The following is a 22,826-nucleotide window of genomic DNA, read 5'->3' as shown; positions in this document are numbered from 1 at the left end:
GACGCTGTATTTCACTAGTTAATTACCAACATATAGTACAATACAATACTTTATTAAGGTTCGATTTGAATATCCAAAACAAAATAGAGACAGATGCAGAGGTTGGGAAATGATGCGCAGCGCTACATGATACGTGTAAATAACTATATATTTAAAATTATATAATTATTAAAGTATAACGATTTTATTTTAAAGTCAGAGCATGAATTACTGATAAAAATAGGCAACAATAATTTCTGAAACAGGTGTGTAATGTAAAAGACAATATTTGTTCAAAAAGTTGCGTTTTTACATTAGATTTTAAACTTTTATTATCATGTAACTAATTGTAATACATTCTATATAACATCTGAAATGCAGCAAGAAAGAAATATCACCGTTTGTAGCGCTTTTATTTTGGCGACATGTTAAAAACAGGAAGTAAGATTGTAGGAAAGAAATCTGACGTTTCATGAGTCGATTTCCACTGTAATATTTCCAAGGTAAGTCATAAAATCATATTGCTGTTTTTGTTTGTCATGCTCCATGCAGCAAAATATTATCGATGCATATAAAATAGATACTTATTGCTAAATATTAGCATATTGCTAAATAAAGATTCACCTGAACGGAGTGTTCCCTAGGAGGTGTCCTGGAGCTGAGGAATCACATCAAGGGACCAGCAGCCAACTGCTTGCTTCGAGTCTAAACTGTGTATGTTTTTCAGATGTCACGCGCCAAACCAGAGGATGACGAGTACTGGAACAGCTCCAAATTTAAAGCGTTCACATTTGATGATGATGACGATGAGTTTTCACGTGTAAGTTCATTGTGTTTCTATTGAGCTCTATGCAGTCCAACGCCTGTGTTTACCTCAGCAATATAAACAACTGCACTGTATGGTCCAAAAAAAATGCTTTTTGTATTTACTTAACCATATAATAAGAACATAAGGGATTTTTTTTTTTTTTTTTTTTTTTTTTTTTTAAATCAGATCAGTTGTTTTGTATGTTTTTAAGTGGCAGCTTTACAGAAAACAGTAAATTAAAGGAATTAAATTAAACTGGCTAAATTAAAGGAGATGCTGGCAAAGAAAAACTCTTTAGAAAGACACAACACATAGAGGTCTGTTTTTAAACATTCTTTATGTACATAGTTAGAAAGGAAAGATTAGAGACCTATTCTAACCGTCAATATTCTTTGTACAATATTTATTGTATATATAATCTCACATTGTCCGCACATTTTCTCTAGAACCACTGTGTGGCCCTCAGTTTAAAAAGCTCTGATTTAGACTGCATTGTGTTGTTATTTCCCAGCTGAAAGAGTCCAAGCGGGCCGTGAACAGCATCCTGGTGGATGATGATGATGATGATGAGGAGGAGGAGGAGGAGGAGGATGGTGTTGAGAGAGTCAGCTGGAGTGGGGAACCTGTGGGAAGTGTGCAGTCCTTTCCTTACTCTCTCTTACTGTCTTTACTGTCCGTCCTTCATCTGGATGCTCATCAGTTTTTGTTTGTGTGTAGGCATCTCTTGGTCGGTGAAGGAAACCGCCTCCAGTATCCGCTCAGGCAGCGAGCAGAGCTTTCCCAAAATAGACACCACTCCGTCACTGTCTAAACAGGGGTCTGGATACTCCCTGAGCTCCCTGTTCAAAGGTGATCTATAGTGAAGAGTTCTTGTACGTTTTAGTTCAGTCATTTTAGACTCACCAATCTGACTCTGTTTATGTTCCTTCAGCAAAGAGTAAACCTTTCCAGTCCTTCTCCGAGTGTGAGTTCAAGTCATTGAAACATTTAGAATGATTTAGGCTTATTTCTCATTTGTTTGAATTAAGTGTTTGTTTACTCTTTTCTAGCTTTTAGCGACACAGCTGTTAGAACATACGCACCTGAGTTGAGAAAGCCCAAGTCAGATGGAAAGGTAACACACATAAACCACTGTTCAAACATTTGGGGTTGAAAGACGGAGAACACAAGCCTGTGGAGCGCTAGTGAGACTCATACACTTACTTTGATTTGTAATATGTCCCGCGACTGAAAATGTTTTCAAAAGACTTATACTTTCTGCAGACATATTTACCTCTAACACTAGCTTGCTCTATTCTTTTTCTATTCTATGTTTTCTTTTTATTTATTATATAATTTAAAAAACAACACACAAAAAAAAACTATGTGTACTGCATTATGCTAACTGAGACTTGTCATAGCACTTGCATATCATTGCACATTGCTTCCGCTGTCCTCATTTGTAAGGGTCTGCTAAATGTAAATGTTTTTGTTCTTCAAAGCTTCATTTATTTGAGATAAAAAACCAGTAAAATAGTAATATTGTGAAGTATTTTTGCAATTTAAAATAATTTTGTATTTTAATATACTTTAAAAATATGATTTATTCCTGCGATGGCAAAGCTGAATTTTCAGCATCATTACTCCAGTCTTCAGTGTCACATGATCCTTCAAATCTGTCTAATGTGCTGATTTGATGCTTAAGGAACATTTCTTATTATCAATGTTAAAAACAGTGTGGTGCATAATTTAATTTATTTTTTTTTCAGAATGCTTTGATGCATAGAATGTTCAGAAGCATTTATTTGAAAATGTAACATTCTATAATTCTTTACTTTTTAACTTTGATCAATTTAATGCATCCTTGCTGAATTAAAGTATTATTTTCTCCCAGAAAAATAAACTTACTGAGCCCAGACTTTTGAAAGGTAGTGTATGTCTGGCCAAGAGTTTCCACTGTGTAATTTAAGAAATGTTTGTTTTCTAAATGCCATAGGATTTTGTCAGTGACCTGAGTCCTGAGGAAACCGTGAGGAGAATGCAGAAAGGACGGGTAGGGGGCAGCAAAGAGCTTTATATAGAAAGTATTTTTACTGATAAATACTAGATATACAACACTAGAAAGTCAGTGTAAAGGTGCAGTCAGGAGATCTGATATAGCAGAATAAAGTTATTTATTTAATTCTCAATAGCAGTATGTACTGCCCCTTTCTTTCCATTTTGCATTTTTAAAATATCTGCTGTCATATAACGAAATAATGTTTATATGTTGCTTACAAAAATGATTTCGTCAGAATATATGGCTACTTTTGAATGGCTGTAAATGGGAAAATATGCTTTTCTCATCTAATTAAAATGATTCTTTTACAGGCATTTTCCCTAGAAAAGTTCCGCTCTCTGCAAGACAAACTTCTGCTGCTGTATGAAGCTGTTGCCGTTTATGATGGCAACCTCATCACTGCTGTGAGCTGCACATCTCTCACATAACCTATGTGGAAGCACAGCTATGACTTTATGAGGATTCATATCAGTAGGAACAGCTTGTGCTTATTAACTGATATTTTACATTTTCCTAATGCAGGTCTTGATATATTTAAAAAAGTCATTAAGTAAAGGTGAGATGTTTTGTGATCTGTCATTGCTCACCAGTTCCCTCTCTTTTTTTTCCCCAATTAGTTAAATATTTTCTAAAAAGTTTTTTTTTTTTTTTTTTATGTGTAATTTTTGCAGAAATCCTCTTTCGAGAGTTAATGGCGAGAGATGTGGCTTTGCGTCATTACGTGCATTATTTAAAAGAAATGGGAGAACAAAAGCTTTTGGTTGAGTTAATGAAGTAAGTTTGCTGTTTGTATATATATAACCACCTCTCTTAGTGAGAAACATGTTAAAAATAGTTGTGTTCTCAGTGTCCATATATTAGCACTGCTTATTTGATTTGAAGAGTTAGCTTGTTGTGTATGTTTTATTTATGTATGTCTTTATCACTTTGGTCACCTGACTATATTTTAGGGCTCTTGGCAGGACAGAAGATATGGCGGTAGGTACTAACTGCACTTACACACTCAACTGTCATTATACTCACAGCTTGTACACACATGACCTTATATATTTAACCCTCTATAGCAATGTCATCTCCAGGTCATATGACTAAATTTGTCTTGCTCCAACAAAATGCACCTCCCAATTCATGAGAAGAAGGGAGTGCCCAGAATTAACTAATAGAGATGCAAACACTTCCTATTTGATGTGTACACTTGTCCAGCAGTACCAAAATTTTTTAACCTGTATAAATTAAACCTGTAACCGATGTTCCAAACATTTTCCGTCTAGATAAAAAAAAAAAATGTTGATTAAGATAACATTTTATTTTTTTAAATGCACTTTGCACTTAGTGTAAATATAATCTTTCTCTAAGAAAATATGCTATTTTCACTTAGTGTAAATAGCCGCTGCCCTTGAAATCTGAATTTGTGAGAAAGAGAGTTAAAATTATATAAATTTCACAGTCTTATATGCCCAGCTTTTGTACAGATTTATTTTTGCCACGGTGGTACAGTGTTGTATGAAGGCAACAAGTGACTATAAAACTGAATATATATATATATATATGTATTTTTTTTTTTTTATGTGTGTGTGTGTGTGTGTATATATATATGTGTGTGTGTGTGTGTGTATATATATATATATATATATATATATATATATATATATATATATATATATATGAATGAAAAGAGGAAGAAAATGGCCTTAACAAAATTAACACTTTTCTGCTGTAATGAAAGTGAAAAGAGAGGAAGTTGAACATTTAAATTTTTGGTGACACATTACAATAATTAGATTCACAATAAATAGGTTTGCTATAGTATTTATGAATCTTCATTAATCGTTAAAAATACAACTGTTCATGTTAGCTCAGATTCATTAAGTAATATTAGCAGATGCAGCTTTTGATTTGAATAACGTATTAGTAAATGTTGGAATTAACATGTACAAAGATTAATAAATGCTTTAAACTTATTTTTCATTGTTTTCATTTCATTTTAACTAAAGTAGTTAATTAATGTTAACAGGTGGAACCTTATTGCAAAATATTACCAATTGTTTTTCCTCAGTAAGTTTCTGTTTGATCACACATATGTTAAACTGGCTTCCTTTGTATTTTAAACAGCTGATGCAATACAAAGAACACTTAAATATAAAGGATGAAGGCCAAAGAAGAGACTTCCTCAAAAGTTGCCTCGGGTAAAGGTCTTTCAGAGAAATCCAGCAGAAAGTTCAGTCAGCTCCTGCTGTCCTTTAATGATCGAAGTCATCTCTCTGTTTGTTCTCAGCCTTCCTTTCTCTCAAGACGATGCCACTCATGTTCAAGACCACTATACACTCCTCGAGAGACACATAATCATAGAGGTGAGGGAGTCCAACCAATAAATTCTTGTTCATTATTCCCCCATTTTGGAATAATAATCAAGACACTTGAAATGATGAAATGGCACTAATGAAAGGAGTGCCACAAAAACGGTGTATGCATGTATATGCAGTGCATGGGGGGTGCCACATTCTGTGAAAATCGTCTTTAATAAAACGTTATTGTAATAGTAATCAACGACACACAAACAGCTTGATGCAATAGACTCTGTTTACTTAACTTTTCCCCGCACCCCCACAACCTTTCTACGGGTCACCTTTTGGGACATCTACTACATCTCCCCTCCTCAGGGGCAACATTGACTGTTGAACATCTCTGTAACCATATTTCTTTTTTCTTTTTTTTACAATGCTTAGCTCAATGAACAACATAGTATTTAAGCCACTTTGGTGGCTTCACTTGTCTTCTTGGAGGCTCTCTTTCTTTTTCAGTATGTGCTCTCTCTGTTCTTGCTGTTTCAGGCACCTGCTCCACTTCTGCTTCTCTCCTACGCACCACAGTTTCTGGTATTTCAACCAAAGAATCTGGTTGAACCAGTGTAGTTTCCCTCTGGGGCCCTGGGGTCTCTGGTGCTTGTACAGAGTGCTCTTAGTTGCTCTGTGTTACTGTCTGAACTATGTAGGGCCTTGGTGTATTTGCTTTGCCAAGCACCGTTGCTGGTTGTTGTGATTTAGAGATCCATACTACTTGTCCTGGTTTCAACTCAGACCTCACAGTAGCTCTGTGTCTCCTGTTAAAGTTCAGTGTTTGTGTCATTTTCAGCTGTTCATCTTTTTCTCTGAATACTCGCCTGTTCGGCCATCGTGGTTTGAGTTGCGGTTTTGCCTGTGGTAATGGAGATCTCAATTTCCGGCCCATTACCATTTCAGCGGGTGAGGGTCTGTGTAGCAGCGGTGTAACCCTGTAGGCCAACAGTGCAAGGTAAGGATCAGGATTTTTTTTTTTTTAAGTAAAGTCTTAATTGTTTTCACGGCGCTCTCTGCCTCCCCATTGCTTTGGCTGAAATATGGGCTGCTGGTTATATGAATAAAATCATAATCTGTCATAAAGGATGAAAACAAAGCAGATGCAAATTGTGGGCCATTATCACTTATCAGTGTTTCTGGCACTCCATGCCTAGAGAAAATGACCTTCAGTGCTTGTATTACACCTTTAGCTGTAGTACTGGGGATCTTTTCAATTTCAATGTGCCTTGAGAAGTAGTCGACGACTAGGAAGTAGGTCTTACCTTTCAGGAAGAAAAGATCAGCCCCCAGATTTGCCAGGGCAGTGGTATCATAGGTTCAGTGTGCTGGGGTTGATGTCTCAAACATGTCACACATTGCACAACCATTTTTGCAATTTGACTGCATGGGCCCAACCACCACACTGACTGCTGTGCTCAAGCTCTACAGCCGTTAACATTTCTGTCTGCATTTTCTCTCGGATGACCACTCTTTGAACATTCATTAAGAGGCCTTTTGCAATGTGCAGCTCACTTTGATGGACCCAGTAAGGTTTTATGTCTTTTTTTTAGCTCCTCCTGTCTTGGCCAGCCTATTCTGCAACGCTCCATCAGCTCCCTGCAGATCCTGTCATGTTGCTGCTCATCTGCTATTTGTTGTAGCTTTGATTGTGACACTGGCAAGCAGTGATGTACTACATCCACAAATACTTGTGCTTCTTTTTCCAGTTCCTTTTCTACACTTGACAGTTCTCTGACTACAGAGGCTCTTGACAGTGCGTCAGCAGAGACTAATGACTTGCCTGGAACATGCACTATGTTGTATGTAATTCTCAGAAGGCTTAGATGGAATCTTTGAATCCTGGGGGGCAAGTCATCCAATGCCTTTGTTCCCAAAAGTGCCAACAATGGTTTGTGGTCTTTCTCTATAGTAAAATGAAGGCCAATCAGGTATGAGCCGAGTCTTTCACAAGCCCATGTAACTGCCAAAGCCTCCTTTTTAACTTGAGCATATCTCTGTTCTGTCTCAGACGGGGATCTTGAAATAAAAGCCACTGGTCGCCATTCTGTCTCATTCCTCATTTGGCTAAGGACGGCTCCTAATCCAAAAGAGCATGCATCTGTGGACACTTTTGTTTTTTGAACCAGGCTTGTACTGTGCTAATACCTGGGTTGATGCCAAGTCAGATTTGATCTTTTTAAAAGCTGCTTGCTCCACACTGCCCCATATCCAGTCATTCTGCTTGGCTAGTAGATCATGCAGTGGTTTTGTATCATCATTGAAATGAGGAATATACTTGCTCATATGTGTGGCCATGCCCAGGAAATGTCTCATATCTGCCACATTTGGGGTGTTGTCATCAATAGCCCTCACCTTTTCTGGATCCAGTGCTATTCCTTCTGCACTCACTCAGACTGTGTGAAGGAGCACTTCTCCTTTCTGAAATCTGAACAGAACTTCAGTTAGTCACTCGTCATGTTGGGCTTTATCCTTACCACAAACTAGCACATCATCAGCATGGCAGATTACTCCTGTTATTCCATCTAGGAGCTGAGACATGTGTCTCTGGAAGTGTTCTGGACCTGAGTTGTTGCCGAAGAGTAGGACGTTAAAGCAGAATCGGCCAAATGGTATAATAAATGTTGTGAGTTCTCTGCACTCTTTCGCCAGAGATATTTGCCAAAAGTTCCATCCATCCAGTAGTCATAAAGTTTTGTGGGAATGGCTGTGACCACAGCGCCTGTATCAATTTTAAAAGGAATGTTTCCCCATTTAGTGTTATATCTGTATACCATCCTGTGTTGTGGTCTTTTACTTCACCTAAATAAAGGGAGTCCTCCTGTATATCTTGCTGTTCGAACACTTCCTGCACCTGTTGCCTGGAACCACAAACTACTGCAAAAATGCCCCCTTCTGTGGCAGTTACATTCCACATCCTTGACATTCTTTCCAACCATGAGAGGGGATTCTGCCACATCCTAAACATTTACTCATGTTTGGCACATTCTCTGTCTATTAAACTTGACTCTCTCAAAAATGACGTTATGCTTTCCCACAAAATGGTTATTAAAACAGTTTTCAACTGCAGTGTAGCTGAGTTTTCATCTGCAGTTAAAGTGGAAGCATTGAAAATATCCTCCGCTTCATCACCCATAAAGTAAATAAGAGCATTGACCTGGAATTCTTCATCTCTTTTGTTCAGTCCAGACGCGACACGGTAGCTTTGGAAACGTCTGATCCATTTCGGCCACTCTCATTAGCCCTCAGCACAGTCAAATTTGTCAGGAGCGCTGACATGAAAACTCTCCGTGTGCGTGCGCTGGTGTTTCATTTTCAGACATGATGTAAACAATATAAAGTTTTTTGCGATCCGATAAACATTTCTCGTTCGTCAGATGAGTCTCGGGCGTGTACTCACAGTGTCCATTTATCACGTTATGAAATCTTCTGACACTATGTAATAGTAATCAACGACACACAAACAGCTTAATGCGATAGACTGTTTACTGAATGTTTCCCCGCGCCCCCACAACCTTTCTAGGGGTCACCTTTTGGGACATCTACTACAGTTATAAATAATCAAAAGCTTAGTTATTAAATAATGTAATGCAACATTTTTATCTAACGGTTTTTAGCATTTTAATGAGTTCAAAAATGTATTTATTACAAACTTAAGACGCGGAACGGCTGTATCTCTTTGCGACCACAACAAACGGGACTTTTCAGACGCGCTCAGCTTGCCCTCAGCACAAGGCGCGAGTCAAACAAGAGCGGAAAATGTAGGCTACAGGTGCAAAAAGAGCTTCAGTAGAACAACAGTGAACTGCGGTCTAATGAGAAGTTATTTCAGTAAAACAAACTTTCCTGTCCTGTCTGCCGTTTTGCTGTGCTCTTCAACTGTACGCGAAAATGAGGCGCACGCTCACTTCATAAATAAACCGCACTGGAAACTGCGAGCGTATGTCGTCAGTTAAGTCACGAAATTACCAAAATGCCAAAACTGTGCACGCATGTATATATGCATTACATTTAAGAACGTCTCCCAAATGCATGCAGCATTATCTGCAATTCAAGATCACATCACAATAGAGCGCAAGATATGTTTGTTATTTATAATTTAATGAACAAGTAGGCCAAATGTAAGCACAGTGCAGTTGTACTAGAAAATATTCGCTAATTTTTCGTTAATTTGTAAAGTATGAAAACGAAAAGAAAATTAAATCATATTTAAATGCATAAAATAACTTTACATTCTTACATTATTTTCCTTTGTACAGAGCTAGATTTAGGTATGACACAAGTGCTGCAATTAATTCATTTTGACAACTAATAGAATGTTAAACACTGACTGATAACTTTTTCGGAGTTCATTTATTATATAAAACACAGTGAAGGTTGACTATAGTTTATCTGCATGTCTCATCCATGAGTGGGCCTACATATGCAATGATGGAGAACAAGATTTTGGGGGTGTTAAGACCCAGAACCAAGCTTACTGAACAATAAAGCTGTGAGCCCTTTTATTGAAATACCTGGATCCTAGGTAATACAAATATAATACAAAAAAGTGTCATTTACTCAGTATTACTTGATGTAATTATATCTCAAATGTAAAAAACTATCTCAATTACAATTAAGTAATTGTAACACTAATGTGCCCCTGAATTAAAGTAGGAAAATTATGTAGTGATCACCAATATAAAACAGACTTTTTAGTTTGTTTTTTAAGATCATGAAACCCAAAAGGTGTGAAAAACCTTTGACTAGAAGTATATGAATAACTGAAACACATCACTTGTTAATGTACTACTGTAATAACTAAACAACAACAACAATATGTAATAACTGTGTAATATAATGGAGTACAATCATTTCTATGCTGCTAGCAAATGGAATTGGAAAAATAATGCCAGACCACATCCCAAATGTCGCCTTAAGGAAACGACACCATGACAGTGCTGACTTCTTTTCTCTGTAAACAAAGATACAAGTGTTTAAACATCAAAAGTTGTCAATTTCTGCCTCACCTTACCATGCTGTTAAAGAGATATTTCCTCTGCACCTCCTCACTCTTCCTCTTTCCTGAGGGTGGTGTGGTAGGGGACAGGTCTCTGTGTACAGAGGGAAGCCAGACGGGAGGGGCTTTTATCAAATTGGGTTACATGGCAGATGTTTCCTTTATTATGAAACAAGTGAAAACAAAGGTTGTGCTCACTTTATTCTTACGGCTTAATAGCACAAATTAACAAGTGTGTTTCAGTTTGTATCAGTCAGGTGTATAATGTGAATATAGTTTTGTTAGAAGGCAAGGTCTTCACTCTTGACCTGTATTTTCTGTTTCACACATCACACATTTCCTGTGTCAGCTCAGTGCAGAAAATAATCTGATTACTAGGTTACTGCATTGAAACATTCTTTTAATAACATGGTAGATAATAAAATATACAGATTTACTGAATCCATTTTTTTTTTTAAAGTTTTTCCTTTTTTTCTAACAATGGCAAATTAGTTACCATTGTAATATGATTTTTTCATACAGCCTGTATTACACAAGATCGTGTTGATAAAATAGTTTGTAGTGCATTTTCACTGTGTTTTCTGCAGTGTTCATAATATTTGGCAAATATAATAAGCTGAGCTCAGAAACCTGACTGTCATTGTTGCATCTGGGACACAGTGCATCGCTTCTCACACGTGCGGTACATCTTTTAATATGAGCGGTGAGATGAATATGTGGCACAACCGCAGGACGTGTGAAGCAGGCCTAAGGGCTAAGTAATAATCAGACATGAGAAAATGACTTTCCGATGAAAATATCATATTGTTAGGGTTTAGCAATTCATTCAATTGGTGTGGACACTATATTTTTTCATTAATGCAAAGTTTTTTATTTATTTATTTTTTTAAATACAGGCTAGTGACAAGAAGGCAGATGCAGAAATCTTTAAGAAGTTCCCTAGAAAAGCCTCCATCCTTAATATGCCAATCATCACCACATTGTACTACTCCTGCTTTTACCATTACGGAGAGTCAGAGGTACAAGATCACATTTCACTTCTCCACTATATCTTAAAATATTATGTAAACAAACTGAAAATATTACTATATATATAATCCAGAATTGTAATATCAACAAGCATTACCAACGCTATTTCATAACCATTTCGTACATATTTTACGATGGTGGTTAAAGTTTAAGGGCGGGGTTGGGATGGTCATTCATATGAATTCGAATTTGCAGCCTTGTAAAATATGTAAGATTTGTTCACAAAACATGTGAATTAGCCACCTCATAAAATATTTTTTTGTGTTTTTTTTTTGTTTTTTGGTGTGATTGTTTTTTTTTTTTTGGATTAAACAAATAAAGATTGTAAGCTTGTAGGCATATATTATGTGCAAAAAAAGGGTTAAAATCACATTATATTGTAACATTGCAATCTGAAAACAAAAATAATCATTTTAAAGCAGAAGTTACTAAACTAATAAAAATAATAAAAAGCACAGACTTATTGATTAAAAAGGCTATTTTGATTACCCCATTAAAATTTACAGTTAGTGCTATCATACAAATACACGAGTGTGAACATGTCTAACTACAAATATTTCAGCAAAATGTATATTTTAGTCAGAGTTATTGCGCTCCTATTTCATTGAGGTGTGTGTGTTTGGCGCGCATGCGCGCGGCGGCGCTCGTTCTAAATGAAGTCTGTGGAGATTAGCGGAGAATCGCAAAGCAAAAGCTCATGCACTTCTAACAGCAAAATGGAAATATTTTCGTTGATCTTTTAACATTTACAGATGGAGAATATACATGTGAAATGTAAGTTATGCATTAAGGAAAACAGCACATCTCAAACACATTAAACGGCGCGTGTCTGTCAGCCTCACGCAGCCTTTCTGTCAGCACCTGACGGGGCGAGCGCGAGCCGCTTTGAACTGAAACTATAAACTAGGCTACTAGGAGAGAAATAGAACGCAGAAATTAATTTATTGCAAAACCAAAGAGAAAAAAACCCCGCTCTGATTGGTTGACCTCTTCATCGTTTTCTATTGCTTGTTTTAAATGCTGCGCGTGGACAGAGGCGTCACTAGATTTTGCGTAGTTTAAATTGACAAATTGTACAGTACAAGCGTACTTTGAGGTCAAAATGCGTAGCCGCTACGCAAAATGCGTACAGGTTGGCAGGTCTGTTAATATTGTGAAATATAACAAATTAAATAACTGATTTCTTATTGAAATATTTTAGAATGTCTTCAGTGTCACTTGATCCTTCAGAAATCAGTCTAATATGCTGATTTGCTGCTCAAAAAACATTATTATCAATGTTGAAAACAATATTTTTTATAAACCGTGAGATGCATTTTTTTTAGGATTCTTTGATAAAAAGTTCAAAACAGGATTTATTTCAAATAGAAACATTAACATTTAATATTATAAATGTCTTTACTGTCATTTTGATAAGTTTAATCTGTCCTTGCTGAATAAAATATTTTTTTACTTTTGAAAAGTAGTGTATACAGTAATTATATAAATATTTGTAATTATTGTATTATGTTCAGTTGATCTTCTTCATTTAGTAAATCATTTGCTAACTGAATAATTATTTTTCTTGTACATATTATTTCCCACAGCTTCAGAGAGCTTTTAAAAACTAAAAAAAATAACAATATATCTATTGATTTGTTATCTGAAACCTAACCAGCTTCATTGTTTGATTTTTGAAAAGTTGAAAAGTGCTATAAATGTCACCTGGTTTGATATTTATACATTTTAAAGTGTTTTGGGCAACTGTATTTCAATAATTGTCATCATTTTTTATTCCACAGGGAACTTATAGCAGCCCTGCGAACATTAGAAAAACTTTCCGGGTAAAATAAACAGTCATTTGTCATCTAATTATTTGTGTTTAATTAAATTTGTATTTAATATTTACCAACTTACAGCACCATGAAAAGTCTGGACACACGAACTCATTCTTTACTATTACTTCTTTCAGCAGTAAAATCATCAAAATTATAAAATAACACACACAGAAGTGTGGGAATTGTCAAGTGACTGGATTATCATGTATTTTGGATTCTTCAACTTCATCTTGATCATAACTTTTATTGTGTAGTTTTCATATTTGTCATTCTTTAGATGTTTCTACAGTCATTAGAACTTAGAACTTGTCATTAGACACCAGTAGTGTCTACACAGCATTTGTGCAAGTCTGCAATAACAGTCTATGGGAAAGAGTTTCTAAACCATTCGTGTTTCCTGTGGCAGATTTCAGAAAAGCAGTATATTCTCACGGCTCTTGGCGCAAGAGCGAAGTTGAAATCCTGGTTTGATGTGGATAGTCTGTTCAACACCAAAAACTGGCTAGGATACACCAAGAAAAGATCTCCCGTTGGCTTTCACAGAGTGGTGGACATCCTGCAGAAGAACAGCGCCCCTGTAAACGTACGTCAGTTTCTATGTTGTAATAAACCTGCTCAGTTTCCTCACACGTGCTTTCCCGTGATCTGCAGGTGCTGCAGGAGTATGTGAACCTCATCGACAACCCAGAGCTCAAGCTCAGTGTGGCTCTGAAATATAAATGTCATGACATCGTCATCAATGTGAGTTCCTTCTCGAGTCACTCTGCCAGTGTTTCTCAGTCTTTCTCCGTGTAAATCACTGCATTCGTTTTGCTCATTCAGACATACAGAGACCTGAAGGACCGGCAGGAGCTTGTTGTGTACAGAGAGAAGCTGGAACGAGACTCACCCGAATACAGGAAGATCCAGGAACTTCTCAATAACGTGGTAAGAGGAAGTGAGCCTCCACTCTCGAGTCATTTTCTGATTCACAGTGTAGTACGAGTAGAAATCTTGAGAAACATCTTACAGTAATTTATCAGTGTTTTCTACAGGTCACTTCACTTGTTGCAATGTTAGTAATTTTAATTTTTTTGTTTTTACTTCAGCAAATCAGATGGAAAAACTGACAGTTGGATCCTGACACGAGGCAGTGGTGGGCAGATGTGTGTGAGCTATTTCATAGACAGTGTTACACAAAAAACACCATGAAGCTGCTTAATATGGAGTTAATACTGAACAAACCTTACAAGCCATTGAACAATTCAAAGAACCAGTGGAGTGAATCATTCTTTTGCAGATGTATCTGTTCTGTCCTTCTGCAAACTCTTTATTTTCTATTAAAAATAATATGATACTGATGACAGTAATACTGTTTATATTACCGTACTGGTTTTCTGGTAAATATCTGTCAGTGTATTTGAATAAGTTTTTTGACAGTACAGATTTGACACGATTCACACAGTTCTGTAAATGGAGGCTGATTTATAACCACAAAGTGAGTGCGCAGTAGCAGTATGAGTCAGGAAGGCCCCCCGCTGTGTCATCTAGGACCATAAAGTAAATTGTGTGTCACATAACCTTTTTCATTGGATTTCCACAAGTTTTGGTTCTTTCAGCTTTGTTGTTTGTACTTTATACAGCTTAAATTCATAGCTGTGGTATTTGTGAAGCCATTAATGGTTTCCAAAAAATTAAATAAACTCATATTTATGACAAACGGGTGAAACACACATTTAGAAACTAAAACCACAAGTGTCGTATTTATGAAGTAATATAGTAGATTCGCTCACCCCATTATACATTTTTAAGTTGGATCTACCAAATTCACACCAACTGTCATTTCATTTGCAAGCAAGACATTTATAATGTTACAAAATATTTGTCAGAGAATCTTGAAAAAAATCAAAAAAAAAAAAAAAAAAAAAAAAATCATGGTTTTCACAGAAATATTAAGCAGCACAACTGTTTTCAACATTACTAATGGCAAGAAATGTTCCCTGAGCAGCAAATCAGCATATCAGAATGATTTCTGAAGGATCACATGACACTGAAGACTGGAGTAATGATGCTGAAAATTCAGCGTTGACAACACAACAAAAAAAAATTCATTTTAAAATATATTCAAATATAAAACAATTCTTTCAAAATGGTAATGTTTCACAGCATTTTTTGATGAAATAGCTGGTGAGCAAAAGAAACTTCTACCAAAAAATAAATCAACAAACCCCAAACTTTTTATTGGTAGTGTATATTTCTGACAAACAACAATACTAGGTCTACTAACACCAAGACTAGGTCCAGAGCCAGTCCAGGAACAAACTGGTCTCAAAATAGACAATAATGCACAATTTATTGCAACAAAATGTGTTTTATTTTATTTTGATTAACATTTTTTATTTTATTTTCATCCAAATGCATTTTATTTAATTTCATTGTTTTAAATTTTGTCATTTTAAATTATTAGCTAAATCCAAAACTATCGTTGATGATAAAAAAAAAAATGTATTTAAAGATTCTAAACTAATTAACAGGTAAAGGAATTACAACTCTTAACAAATTTCTCATAGACATCTAAGGTGCCCAGAAAAGGTGGAGATGTCTTTCTACAAGAATGTGGGATCATGACAATAAATAAATAAATAATAGCTGACTAATAATTAAATAAGGATCACTTTGTTTACTGGAAATTCTTCCACACAGACATGTCATGGCAATGAGTATGTTGTTCTGGTTTTGAGATCACTCTGATCTAGACAACAGCTGATTTTTATGTAACTGTCTTTGTTTCTCCGTGTTTTCCTTTTCAGAACATTAGATTAGGCCTATATTTGTTTTGTCTGTTTTCAGCTCTGGTCTGAATGACTAATATCACACCGACTGTGCTAACTGTTTAAAAATAAATGTGACTAGTGGTAGTTTCAATAATACAGTTTGCTGCGGTCAAACTTTATAAAAGATTAAGTGACGTGACATACAGCCAAGTATTGTGACCCATACTCAGAATTCGTACTCTGCATTTAACCCATCCAAAGTGCACACACACAGCAGTGAACACACACACACACCCAGAGCAGCCATTTATGCTGCGGTGCCCGGGGAGCAGTTGGGGGTTCGGTGCCTTGCTCATGGTATTGCCGGCCTGAGACTCAAACCCACAACCTTAGGGTTAGGAGTCAAACTCTCTAACCACTAGGCCACTTCCCCAACCCAACAACAACAGTTATTTTTACATCTTTTTTTCAAGTTTAAGTTAATGCTGATTTTTTTTTTTTTTTTTTACCAACTCATCCGTTTTAAAATATTCTTCGTATAAATTTTATTTCCTTGAGGAGGATGCTGGCTTCTCATTGTAGGCTATTAAAATAACTGGTTTTGGTTCACTTTACAGTGGTAATGTGATACAAATACACTAATATTATTTCAATGCTGACAAACTGTACGTTTAATATACAAATATTTAATATATCTCCAATAATTCGAGGTATGATGAGTGTGAAAAACTTTTTTGAACTGTTTACATCCTAATGATATGTATCTTTTGAGAATCATGCGTGTTCTAAGTGCCATCGATTCGCTCACGTACACAAACCACAACGCGTCGATGATGCTAAAATAAGCGTTCTATAAGCGACTCACTAGACTTTGCGTCATAGAGGTTTCGCCCTCTCATTCATTTGAAGCACATTATCGGAACCTGCTGCCACAGAAAGCAGTAAGTGTGATGACCACGTGATCGTGTGTGATGTAGAGATGTGCGTGCCCCGCCCCGCCCCTCATCATCACACACGCTGCGCTACTACACTAATGTCAATGGTTATGGAAGAAGAGTGGACACATTGTGAACACCGTTTAGAGGTAAGAGCCACGCGGTTTTATACGTTACATTTATAGAAAATGTCATATTAGCTTTTACATATTAAGAAGCACCAGTGTTGTTGTTGTTTTTATGTGCAGGACAATCTAAAATCAGGATGTGTGTTTTCAAATGTAAGTTAGCCTACTTATATATAACCTGACTGGCCATGTGTTTTAAATATCTAACGCAGGAATGTTCAATTTTAACCTAAAAAAAACAAACATTTTCTCTGAAAGACTTTTATACTTTAATATAGCTTACAATTTTAACTTTATTAATAACTAAGATTACTACATTAGATAATTCTTAGCAGGTCGTTAGTTCGAAAGTTGGCTTATAGTTGAAATTAAAATATCTTAAAAAATAAAAATAAAATACCTTAACCCTATCTTCAAGGAACCTTATGAGGTTTTAAAAAAACATAGATCTAAAGTGTTAAATGTCATATTTAACAAACAAATACAATAATAATCATCATTTTTACTTGAGAGGTTTGGTTTGGTTTGATTTCGCTATCAGCAGTAAACAAAGGAGTCGTTACTATTTAATGAAGATGTCAGTTTAATTTAGGTAATAATATTGGTATGTGTGGCATCTTCTTGCGGTAGAGCATCATGTTTGAGCTTGTTTCCCCGAGTCTGCCTGGAGCGTCTGAAGATAAAGCTCTCATACACTTGACTGAGCATCGCCAGTGTCTTGACACTAATGATATGGGAAGAGCAAATAAAGGTTTCATCTGATCCAAAAGTCACAGTGTCTGTCTTAACACGCGTACAGGGATTTAATGACTATAAGGAGGCCACAGAACACTGAAGTCTAGTGCTGTTTGTATTCTTCTCTCTGTCTTTCCATCAGTCCCAGTCAACTGTTCTTGTTAGTGTCATTAGGGCAAATTGAGGACTTGCACTTTTTACTTGACCAGTTCTCTGTAGAGTTCATGTAAAAGGTCAGGGACTTTTACCAGTGTGAAACGAGTAACTTACAAAAAAAAAAAAAAAAAAGGGAATGGGGGGTGACTCTTAGTCAGCTAGTTTGTAGTTTGCATAACCTATGAGTGGTTTTACTGTTATTACGCTCTAAACTTTTTAAAAGCATCTTGCTCAATTACTGCTTGTTGTATTTTGGTCTCATTTTAAGTTTCTGAAATGTCTAGGGCGAGACAGTTATGCTAGGATTCATATAATTCATTTAGCCACAAATGTGGTTTCCACTAGCATGCTTCCATTCTGATGCACTTGTTTTTTCCCGTCTCCCTGTGGATGATGGGGTCTCTATGAATATTTCAGTGGCTGTCTTGTCTAGTTGGGGCAAACGCAGGGAGTGGTACAATGTGCTGTGTGGAGATGAAGGGAAACGGGGACGGTTTACTGTGGTTAAGACATGGCAGGAACACTGAAACACTACATACTGTCATGCGGTTAGATTGGAAACTTTTAGACTGTTGCTGCTTATCAGTGGTCAGGTCAAAAGGAAACTTCCTTATCTGCGTCAAATTGTTACCTTAGTTGTATGATTCAGTCATTTGTGTGTATGTTGGATGCCTCAAAATTATTTTTGAGTCAAAGAAAGACTGAAATACAGATTTTAGGTACAAACCCCAGATAATTATTGCAGAAAAAATGGCTTTGAATATTACTTTAGATCTTTGACAGATACCATCTTTTTGGCAAATACCACGTGAAATAAACAGAAGTAATGAAAAAAGTGGGAAAAAAAGTGACTTTGAGCTTTAACATTAACATCTCTGGAACTATTTTTTTTATTTTATTAGACATTAGAATTTAGAAAAAAATTCAAAACACATTCTATTTAACATTTACAGGCATTTACCTTTTGTGTCTGTTATTTTTATTTTACTTTATTTTGTATTATTATTTTTATTTAAGATCTTTGCAATTTTTATTTGTGAAACTAAATTAGTTTTAATTTAATTTTAAAATGTGCACAATTTTTTTTTTTTACATTTTAATTCTACCTCCCACAATTGTGTTTTACCCCTCATTCTCATTTCTCCCTTTATTTCCCCCCAGATATGATGCATGCATCCACTGTGACTCCAAGCATCTTGATGACCACGAACGAGAGTAAGAATGTGACCTGTGAAATATCCTATGAAGATGACCGCGTTCCTCTGATGGTGCTGTATATTGTGGTTTTTATCATCGGCCTGCCAGCCAACCTGGCCACGGTCTACCTCACCTTCCACCAGGTGTGTCGTAACAACGTCCTCGCCATCTACCTGCTCAGCCTGTCCGTGTGCGACCTCACGTACCTCTTCACGCTGCCTTTGTGGACGGTGTACGTCAGTAGAAACCACGAGTGGCCCTGGAGCTCCTTGGCCTGCAAAGTGACTGGCTTTGTGTTCTTCAACAACATGTACATCAGCATCTTCCTGCTGTGCAGCGTGTCCATCGACCGCTATGTGGCGGTTGTCTATGCCATTGAGTCTCGTGGCCTTCGCCAGAAAAACATCGCTGCTCTTGTGGCGTTTTTGATCTTCATGGTGGTGGGCTTGGGTCACGTGCCCGTCTTCATCATGTCTGAAGGCAATGCTGCGGAAGGAAAACACCATTGCTTTGAGCCCAGCCAGAGCTCAGCGGTAGTTACGGGATTCAGCTACGCTCGCGTTTGCATCGGCTTCTTTATCCCCCTTGCCATCCTGATCTTCACCAATAGAGCCATTCTTGCCAACGTTCAGGCCAGTACGAGCCTCCAGCCTCATCAGAAAGGGAAGGTGCGCTACCTGGCGGTGGCTGTGGTAGCGTTGTTTTTGATCTGTTTCACTCCGTACCACATTATCTTGCTGCTGCGTGCCATCATCTTCCACTTCCCCAAGCTGCTAGAGGATTGTAACTTTAAACAGCACATCTACATGCCCTATAAAATCTCCTTAGGATTGTCGACATTCAACAGTGCCTTCAACCCCATTCTCTACGTACTCTCCAGCAACAACGTCCGTCAGGAGATCAGAAGAGGCATGGCATCGCTGTGTAACAAAGTCAGCTTGAGTCAGCACTCCACGCACAGCAGCCAGCACAACATGCACAGCTCTAAAAGCAATTCAGACCCCGTCCCAACAATGGGCAGTCAAATGGGAACAGCTTGTCCCACTGCATGCTAAAATTTTAGATGCATTGGACATTTTTTGCTTATTACTTGGAAGAAAGACAAATCAAGGTTGTTGAATGATCAATACAACAACAACTTGAAGTTTGACAGATCTTGCAAAAAACTAAAAAAGTGTATTTCCTGTTATCATTGTGATCATTTCACACCTCCGTATCTACTTCCATCACAGAATGTTTCTATAACACCCAGTCTGAGCTGCAGCTTCTGAATATCTTGGTCTTCTATCTATATAGCATTTCCTCCAGATTGTGGTGATGAGCACAAACTCAACAGACATGAAATGGCAATCTGACCCACTTTTAAAGTGATTCACATCACGTTTTGTTTTTGCATGGCCTTTATCTAAAATCAATCATATCAAAATAACCGATACTGTGCATGAAAGGAGTTCCAAAACAAAATATTAGATGAGATTGTGTATAATTCTCAGAATTTCTGCTCAGAATTTCAGACATAATGTGGGATAACATTCTGTTTACTTGCTACTAAGTGCCTCAAAACTGATCACAGATTTGGTGCTACAAACTGGGCAAATTATGGCAAATCCAGTGACCAATTTATTGTAGCAGCTCAGTACTTAGTAAACATGATTTGTGCAGCTGCAATCTCATACAGTGTTTCAAGTCAGCCAATCAGATTAGAGCTTGCTGTTTCACACTATCAGAAAAAAAATGTGCAAAATTTGTACTTTTAGGGGTACAATGGCTTATCACTGGGACAGAAGTTGCGAAGGTGTCCCTTTTAAGGTACTGCCTCAGTGACAAACTGTTATATTCCTAAAGGTACAATATTTTTGTTTCTTTGGTTTTTTTTTTTATTCCTCTTGAGAGTTTGCCTTTTGTGTACAATAAAGCTTCAAATGGTGGATGGTGTGTTGGCTAATGTCTGAGACTGACTGTTTCAAACGACATACAGCATCACATTTTTATGTTCTCACATAATTTACTGTAATACAGATTCAGTGTATTGTTTTGTAAATTGAATGTCAGTGTTAAACTGCATGCCGTTTGATGACAGTGTTCTTTGTTTTATGTACAAACATATTTCCTTAAATTATTTTTTTGTGTGTTTTATAAGATTTTATAATAGATGTGTTTTGCATTATGATTATTTTTGTTGTAATGTTATTTTAATACATTAATACAGACTTTTTTTAGGTGGAACACTCTATTTTGCTTGATTTTTTCCATTTGTCCTATTTTCCCAGATTTCATTTGTAAACTAGACCATAATAAATTGCAATCAAGCTTTTCTCATAAAGTCACCAGTACTGATAATTTGGACATAATGCTACTCTTTTAAGAAACTGTAAATAAACTCAAGCGAGATTACAAGAGAAGCACAACATGTTTCCTGTGAACTTGGCATGGACTAATTATGGTTTTAAGAGTATGATACTGAAATTAGTAACAGATACTGAAAAAACTGTTGTTGAAAAATGTATGCACAGTGAATTATACAGGTGCTTCTCAATAAATTAGAATGTCGTGGAAAAGTTCATTTATTTCAGTAATTCAACTCAAATTGTGAAACTTGTGTATTAAATAAATTCAATGCACACAGACTGAAGTAGTTTAAGTCTTTGGTTCTTTTAATTGTGATGATTTTGGCTCACATTTAACAGAAACCCACCAATTCACTATCTCTACAAATTAGAATATGGTGACATGCCAATCAGCTAATCAACTCAAAACACCTGCAAAGGTTTCCTGAGCCTACAAAATGGTCTCTCAGTTTGGTTCGCTAGGCTACACAATCATGGGGAAGACTGCTGATCTGACAGTTGTCCAGAAGACAATCATTGACACCCTTCACAAGGAGGGTAAGCTACAAACATTCACTGCCAAAGAAGCTGGCTGTTCACAGAGTGCTGTATCCAAGCATGTTAACAGAGAGTTGAAGGAAAAAGTGTGGGAGAAAAAGATGCACAACCAACCGAGAGAACTGCAGCCTTATGAGGATTGTCAAGCAAAATCGATTCAAGAATTTGAGTGAACTTCATAAGGAATGGACTGAGGCTGGGGTCAAGGCATCAAGAGCCACTACACACAGAATTGTCAAAGAATTTGGCTATAGTTGTTGCATTCCTCTTGTTAAGCCACTCTTGAACCACAAACAACCTCAGAGGCGTCTTACCTGGGCTAAGGAGAAGAAGAACTGGACTGTTGCCCAGTGGTCCAAAGTCCTCTTTTCAGATGAGAGCAAGTTTTGTATTTAATTTGGAAACCGAGGTCCTAGGGTCTGGAGGAAGGGTGGAGAAGCTCATAGCCCAAGTTGCTTGAAGTCCAGTGTTAAGTTTCCACAGCCTGTGATGATTTGGGGTGCAATGTCATCTGTTGGTGTTGGTCCATTGAGTTTTTTGAAAACCAAAGTCACTGCACCCGTTTACCAAGAAATTGTGGAGCACTTCATGCTTCCTTCTTCTGACCAGCTTTTTGAAGATGATGATTTCATTTTCCGGCAGGATTTGGCACCTGCCCACACTGCCAAAAGCACCAAAAGTTGGTTAAATGCCCATGGTGTTGGTGTGCTTGACTGGCCAGCAAACTCTCCAGACCTGAAGCCCACAGAGAATCTATGGGGTATTGTCAAGAGGAAACTGAGAAACAAGAGACCAAAAAATGCAGATGAGCTGAAGGCCACTGTCAAAGAAACCCGGGCTTCCGTACCACCTCAGCAGTGCCAAAAACTGATCACCTCCATGCCACGCCGTAATTGAGGCAGTAATTAAAGCAAAAGGAGCCCCTACCAAGTATTGAGTACATATACAGTAAATGAACATACTTTCCAGAAGGCCAAGAGTTCACTAAAAATATATATTTTTTTTTATTGGTCTTATAAAGTATTCTAATTTGT

The 22,826-nt window shown here is 36.9% G+C and overlaps 1 protein-coding gene across 9 annotated transcripts; it reads left to right on the top strand.

Annotated features, from left to right (window-relative positions):
* The first annotated feature begins 374 nt into the window (after nucleotides 1–374).
* LOC109099789 (spermatogenesis-defective protein 39 homolog) lies at nucleotides 375–21,309 on the top strand. 9 transcript variants are annotated; one of them, XM_042746268.1, is made up of 19 exons: nucleotides 375–482; nucleotides 707–799; nucleotides 1,299–1,419; nucleotides 1,505–1,636; nucleotides 1,719–1,751; nucleotides 1,837–1,901; nucleotides 2,763–2,819; nucleotides 3,137–3,229; nucleotides 3,348–3,381; nucleotides 3,497–3,599; nucleotides 3,776–3,803; nucleotides 4,938–5,011; nucleotides 5,101–5,176; nucleotides 11,054–11,176; nucleotides 12,968–13,009; nucleotides 13,410–13,586; nucleotides 13,655–13,744; nucleotides 13,826–13,930; nucleotides 18,872–19,009. In XM_042746268.1, the coding sequence occupies exons 2-19, from the start codon at nucleotides 707–709 to the stop codon at nucleotides 18,875–18,877; spliced, it is 1,452 nt and encodes a 483-aa protein (XP_042602202.1). In that variant the 5' UTR covers nucleotides 375–482; the 3' UTR covers nucleotides 18,878–19,009. The 9 variants fall into 9 exon arrangements, with proteins under 9 accessions (XP_042602202.1, XP_042602201.1, XP_042602204.1 ...); XM_042746267.1 differs by lacking the exon at nucleotides 18,872–19,009 and adding an exon at nucleotides 14,092–14,343; XM_042746270.1 differs by lacking the exons at nucleotides 11,054–11,176; nucleotides 18,872–19,009 and adding an exon at nucleotides 14,092–14,343.
* The last annotated feature ends 1,517 nt before the right edge of the window (nucleotides 21,310–22,826 follow it).

Source organism: Cyprinus carpio, chromosome B20 (genome assembly GCF_018340385.1).
Source record: "Cyprinus carpio isolate SPL01 chromosome B20, ASM1834038v1, whole genome shotgun sequence".
NCBI classification, from domain to species: Eukaryota; Metazoa; Chordata; class Actinopteri; order Cypriniformes; family Cyprinidae; genus Cyprinus; species Cyprinus carpio.
Note: the sequence above shows the minus strand (reverse complement) of the source record. Positions and strands in the feature narration are given on the sequence as shown.